The following is a 6,784-nucleotide window of genomic DNA, read 5'->3' on the forward strand; positions in this document are numbered from 1 at the left end:
TTTGATATTAAGTAGTGTGAAGATGTGTGAAGATGGTGAAAAAAACTTATTTTTTAAGACAATAAAAGCAGTTTTCAGATCTTTTTTATTTTTAAAAACAAACAGTCTTCAAAAGCTTATGTCTGCGCGTCCGCAGACATACGCTCCTTGCAGACCTTATAAGTAAAAATAAACACAACCTAAATTAAACAAAGAGAATATATGTTCAAACTAATGATTTTATAGTAGGATGGAAATGGTTTCCTTTTTACTTATTTAAAGATAGGACTAGAAGATAAAAGTATAATAGCCTCGACACAAAATTCAAATTCTAACATCCGAAACCAAGTAGTTAACCAAATATCACAGTTCAAAAGTCAGCTTGACACAATAAAAACAAAAACAGCATCTTGATTTTATTTCTTTTCCAGACTCATTTCCTGAAGGTTGAGCAAGAGATTATCGGCATTCAGCATGACTTTGTTAGACGAGCTGGCCATTGTTGACGCAATTTCACGAGCCGCTTCAATTTTCCTCAGTGTGATAAATGCCGGATTGTTGGCAATTGCCTGACCTATCAGTTGGGCACTTTTCGCTTCTCCCTGTAATTATACCCAATTCATGTGTTAGTTATTTAGTAAGCAAATAGCTAAATCTTCAGAACACCAGCACAACATTTGACTTGCTACTTTTCAGATCCACATATTTTATGTTCTATCAATCTATCTTCATTGATGGAAATTTGGGAACAAACGGTTAACTAAGGTGTATAGAGGTGACTGTAAACCACCCAACCCACCCTCAAGCTACTCGAAATCAGCTCACTATTTAGCTTGAATCGAGCCTAGCTTAAACAAACCCGAACCTAGAATAAGCTTGTTTAATAAACGAGCCCGAGACTAAGCTTCACTTATCGAGCTCAAGCTTGTGGGCCTAAACGAGACTATTATTTATACAATCTTTGTTTAATATTTTAGGAATATAACTATATAATACCTGTTATAATATATAAAATTATGATAGAAATAGCTAGATAATATATATTTTCTTATATAAAAAAATATAAATAAAATAATGACATGACTTAATCGATATATAGTAAGCCAGGCTAGCTCAAGCTTGTAAAGTGACTCACAAGCCAAACTCAAGTTTCAGAAATAGAGCTCCAAACAAGCTAAGCTCAAGCTAAGTTCAACGAGCCAAGCTTGGGCTTGGCTTGTTTACACCACTAGTTTTGTGAAACAATATACCAAATCAACCAGGTTAGAAAAAACTAGTTCAGGTCGAACCATACCAAAAATTACTTTGACCCGTGACCCGTGCAGTTTTCCACCTCTAGTATCTAAAGATTTACTAATAATAGCGAAACACTAAAAAAATGTTACCTGTGCTCTGATGATAGCACTTCGCTTGTCTTGCTCGGCCTTTTCCACAACAAACTTAGCCCTCTCAGCTTCCTGTGCAGCAACTTGCTTTGCTTCAATTGCAGCAGTAAACTCCCTCCCAAAAGTAAGACTCGTGATTGACACATCATCAAGAGCAATGTTGAAATTTGCAGCCCTGTCGGTCAGTATCTTCCTTATCTCCCTACTAACAGCCTACAAAACACATTTGAATATTTATTCGTTATTTTTATATAAAAAATGAATTTCCCAAAAATATAATATGTGGGCCCACCTCTCTTTGGGTAATGAGTTGGCTAGCATTATACTGTGCCACCACAGCTTTCAGTGTTTCATGAATGATTGAAGGCAGGACTCTCTCGTTGTAATTCTCACCGAGAGTTCGGTAAACAGTAGGTAGTTCATCAGCAACAGGTCGAGTGAGCACTCGAAGACCAATTTTCACCAGATTCAGAAAGTGAATGATGTATGGTTAAAATTGATTCAGAAATAGACATATAAGTAAATAATAATTAAAGAGAGTTAAGAGAACGATACCATTTGTAGATCACGACTACCAGAAGTGCTCTCCACAAGATGAGGTCGCGCACGAACGTCATAGATGACGGGCCTTTCAAACCAGGGGATCATGATGTGAGTCCCTTCTGGGTAGACCTATAATTATTACACAGGTAAGAGGTAAGCATTTAGCACAATTAAATCGACAAACGGTATATAAAGCTTTATCAGCAAAAATATAACTTGTTTCCATGTTAAGAACCTAAAACAAACATTAAGGTTACACCTACTGAGAGTTGTAATTTAACACACAAGTAATCTACAAATGTTAATAACACAAAGCAAACCATTACAATATCAATCAATCAATCAATCATGCCCAGTAAAATCCCACCGACAGCAAAGCTATAAGTAGGGTCTGGGGAGGGTGGGATGTAGGCACACCGTACCTCTATCCAAAGGAATAAAGAGGTGGCTTCCAGAGAGACCCTCGGCTCTAAGTACATGTATATGAAGCAAAATAAAGGAAATCAAAGTTTAACAGTTATATAAAAACTACTACTAATTATAATAATATTAATAATAAGATCACAGTTTAACAGCTATAAAAAAGCTAATAATAATTATAATAATAATAATAATATATGTAAGGGAAATACCATTATGGTATGTGACCTAAATAAGTTAAGTCTAAGCCCTAAGGTATTCAATTCTCTCTAAAAATCCTTAACTTTAATTCTACTTCTCCACAAATTCCTATCCTCAACCATGTCCTCGGAGAGGTTTAGGTCTATCAAATCATGCCTAATCCTCTCATCCCAAGTCAATTTCGGTCGTCCTCTACCCCTCCTCCCCTCTATAGTAATGTTTTCTACGGATCTAACAGGATTCGTCGTCTGTCTTCTCTTTACATGTCCAAACCATCTCAATCTCCACTCTCTTATCTTGTCATGTTCTATTAAAGTATGAAGCCATGGGTTTCATATGTTTGCACCTATGGTATCACAATATAACTATTTAATAGCTTTGTTAAGTAAACATCCATATGCCAACATGAAAACTTATTTATAAATGTGATGGATACTTGATGGTTTAAAAATAAAACAAGGGCCACAGTTTATTGTTAGAAAATACATGCATGTGTATCGTTAAGATGCAAGAAGACATCAAAAAGCTCATAAAATGCTGAAACAATATTAAGTTGTTTGAATAATAAGCAACTTAACCATCCATCAGTTTACCAAAATAAAGACAAATGCTCATCTTACAAGAGGGTCTATAATAAGGTACAGGCTAAAGTAGAAGAACAAAACCAGAGATGGCATAGGTATCTAAATCCAAGTGGCCGCCTAAACATTATATAATTAAACTAGAAGCAATCGCCAAAAGAATGAAAAAATGCTTGCATTTAACATTTTTGAAGGTAAAGTAAATTAGCATATGCAAATATAGAAAGCACTACAGCAAAATTAAACAATCATAGAACAAAGACCTTGTGAGTTGTGACATTTAAGACTTACAAGACACAAAACCATCACGCCACTATACCATTGTTACAAAGATATGAAGATGAAATCATAAGGCACAATAATAAGAAAAGATATATGAAACTAACCTTGTCTTTGATACCAACAATACGATTTAAGACAATTGCACGATGCCCTCCCTCAACATTGTACAAACTGTTACCAGCTGCATACAAACCAAGACCAAGAACAGCTCCAAACTTTATCAATGCAGAAGCTCCACGACCATCAGGCATCTTGGGCACCTTCATGTTGTTGAGATTCATCTTTGATGCCATTACAACCCTTAACACAACATCATATCACTTTATCAATCATCATTACATCAAACTAACACATACTTTGACAAAATCTGTTTAAAATATACAAGGGGCCAGGCAATGACCAATTTCATGTTATATAAACCACATAATTAGTAATCACAAACAACTTACTATATACCTTACAAAAAATTGGTTTCAACTTCAAAACCTATCAGAACAAGTTATGAAACCCTAATGATAATAACAACACACTCGGGATCAAATGTTATTAGTTAAAAACTGCTGACATTAAATTTGATAGAAGAAAAACAAATCAAATACAATTTCACAATCTAATACGCAATAGTTTACCCTACAAAATTAACCTAACAATTTGTAAAGCAGAAGATCATCATACAGATATTATGATGATATACATCAAACTAAAACACATATTTTGACAAAATGCGTTTAAAATATACTAGAGGAAAAGTAATTACAAATTTCATAAAACATACATTTTAACAAAATTTGTTTAAAATATACCAGAGGCAAGGTAATGAAAAATTTCATATTATGTAGACCACATAATCAGTAATCACACACAACTTAACAGATAGCTATAATTCATATTCTCAGGTCAAAAAACAGGTTTTAACTTCAAAACGAAACAAAAGAAAGATATGAAACCCTAATAATAATAACAATAATAATAATAACAATACACTTGGCATCAAATGCTATAAGTTAGAAAATGCAGTAGTTAATAGCAAGAATAGCGAGAATAGCGGTCGCTATAGCGAATAGGTACTTAACATCAAACTAAACCATGCATTTTAACAAAAACAAAATTCCAGAGGCAGAGTAATGAGAAATTTCATATTATGTAAATCAGATACAGCTTACTACTATATACATTAAAGAATAGATGGCTAAAATTCTAATTCTCATGTCAAAAACGTAAGTTTCAACTTCATAATAAAAAACTTTAACCTACTGAAGATAAAAATGTCAGATACCACTTCACAAGCTAAAATGTAATAGTTTAACCTACACCTAGACAAAAAATGAATTTGTAAAGCATAATAAGATGATCAACAGAAAAACACACGGCACTTGCAATTCACAGATCTGCAAACACACTACACTATAACAAATTGCTAGTTTCAATATCAATATAAACAATATGCAATAGCAACAGATATTTACATAAAACATTTGATAAATAATATCATCGCAAAAGCTTCTTGTTATTGACTAGAATTAGAGCTGAACTAAACAACGAGAATCGTAAACATAACGTCGGAATTATTCATGTGTAACAGTATATTCAATCATATCAAATGCTATAATAATAACGAAAACTGAACAACGGATGAGACACATTGCAGTAGTATTAGTTCATAGAAACATGAAAGAGAGAAATAATAAAATTATGTACGGACCGTTATCGATGAATCACGGCGGCGAATGGGATGGAATGCAATGATCGGAGAACGACAAGCGAATTATTATTAGGGTTTTAATGAAGAGGGTTTTGGGGCTGGGTGATGTCACTCACCGAGGTAAAGTGTTATCCAAGTTTTCTATCAAACATCCCCCAAAATGTTTTTTATTTTCACTTTGTACACCAAAATTTTCCAACTTTGGATTTCTTGTTTTTGTTGAATTTTTAATTTTTTTTTTTATTTTTGTTATTCTAAAGTCGGAGTAAACAAGTCGACTCGAGTTGAGCCGAGCATGAGTTTCGTTAGGTTTATATTTGATTTGTTTTCAGGTTTATTATGTTTATATATCTAGCTTGTATGTAAGTGATTTTGTAGACTTGAGATCGACTTAAACTTGACTTATTTGTTGTTAATTACTTATATTTATTTATATATCTGTAATCTTAAAGATTATACTTAGTTTGAACTAATAATATATAATTTAATGTACATTTTATTGTGTTAAATGAACATTATATATATACACGCACATTATCGGCAGACTTTGTGCAATGTAGGTTGTATCGTGCGTTTCCAATGTAACTACAGCGTTGGCATCAGCTTTCATTGGACCGTCTACTTTGTTCCAGACGCATCCATCATTTGTCAAACCTCGTTTCACCGTCTCTCACCACCACCTCGCTCCCTCACCGCCATCTCGCTCACCCACCGTCATCTCGCTTTTTCACATCCCTCGATCCCTATACCTCGGGAAGGGAGCCGTGAACGTTGAGTGGTGGTATCGGTGTTTATTAAAATAATCTGCATCAGAATATTTCATCAGGACTGTAGTTAGAAAAAATGATCAGAATTATAAAAACACCATGATTCTTATTTCATAAACTGGGAATAAAACTCATTTTTATACCAACATAAGTTTTATAGGGATAAACCCTAATTTACAAAACATGTTTCTTTATTCTGGTGACAAGCCACTTATTTAAGCTGGAAGCCCGCAGACATCATTCATTTGTCTTTAACAAGTCACCTGAAATATTTCAGGATGGATTTATCACTATCAATCTTGTAACCAACACCTAAATGTTGACAAGATGGTTACGAATATGCTTATGTGAAAACCCAATTAATACTATAGGCGGAATCAATAGTATTTAGGTTGTTGCAAAAAGAACACAATGATAACAAAACACACAAGACACTCAAAAGATTTCCATTTATATTAATACAAATTACAAAGGAAAATCTCTAGGGTTTCTAGGTGGAATGTCAGGTGGAGGCTACTTTCCGTACAATGATATTTTGTTTGCTAAGAAAGTCTAATCAACCGTCAAATCACCGTATTCTTCGCTCTAAGTGCTCCTTCATAGATGTGACCTAAACTTTCCTTAAATAAGCACACCTGACACCTTCTAGAAACCCTAATGATTGTTACATAACATATTCAAACGTATTCAAAATATAACAAGTGTAAAAGGTCTTCGAGTAAGATTTTGTCTTTTTCGAGCAGACCTTGTAATTCACAAGTGTGCTGGAACAGTTCTCCGAGCAAGCTTTACTTAGAATATTATCCTAGGAAAATATTCTTCAAGCGGACTTCAATATTCTTGATAATATCAAACTTTGCTTGATAATATCATACGAGCAAACTTGTTCTTCTTGGTCTCCTAAACCTTTTGTTGGTAACTTAT

At 33.8% G+C, this 6,784-nt stretch overlaps 1 protein-coding gene across 1 annotated transcript; it reads right to left on the bottom strand.

Moving 5' to 3' along the window:
* Positions 1–380: 380 nt before the first annotated feature.
* Positions 381–3,719, bottom strand: LOC143554957 (prohibitin-1, mitochondrial-like). The gene is made up of 5 exons (XM_077044607.1): positions 3,496–3,719; positions 1,922–2,036; positions 1,657–1,829; positions 1,365–1,577; positions 381–581 (listed from the first exon to the last, which is right to left on the bottom strand). The coding sequence occupies exons 1-5, from the start codon at positions 3,682–3,684 to the stop codon at positions 396–398; spliced, it is 876 nt and encodes a 291-aa protein (XP_076900722.1). The 5' UTR covers positions 3,685–3,719; the 3' UTR covers positions 381–395.
* Between the last annotated feature and the right edge of the window lie 3,065 nt (positions 3,720–6,784).

The sequence above is a fragment of the Bidens hawaiensis genome, unplaced genomic scaffold, assembly GCF_021521415.1.
Source record: "Bidens hawaiensis isolate Kalapana, Puna unplaced genomic scaffold, B.hawaiensis_p1.1 tig00017891_1, whole genome shotgun sequence".
NCBI lineage: Eukaryota > Viridiplantae > Streptophyta > Magnoliopsida > Asterales > Asteraceae > Bidens > Bidens hawaiensis.

Excerpts from the sequence above, each read along its gene's own strand:
- LOC143554957 (XM_077044607.1), bottom strand. The coding sequence starts at position 3,684 with ATGGCATCAAAGATGAATCTCAACAACATGAAGGTGCCCAAGATGCCT. Across the intron at positions 2,037-3,495 it reads TTGTTGGTATCAAAGACAAG|GTCTACCCAGAAGGGACTCA; the intron begins GTTAGTTTCATA and ends TAATAATTATAG. Across the intron at positions 1,830-1,921 it reads TGGTAGTCGTGATCTACAAA|TGGTGAAAATTGGTCTTCGA; the intron begins TGGTATCGTTCT and ends ACTTTCTGAATC.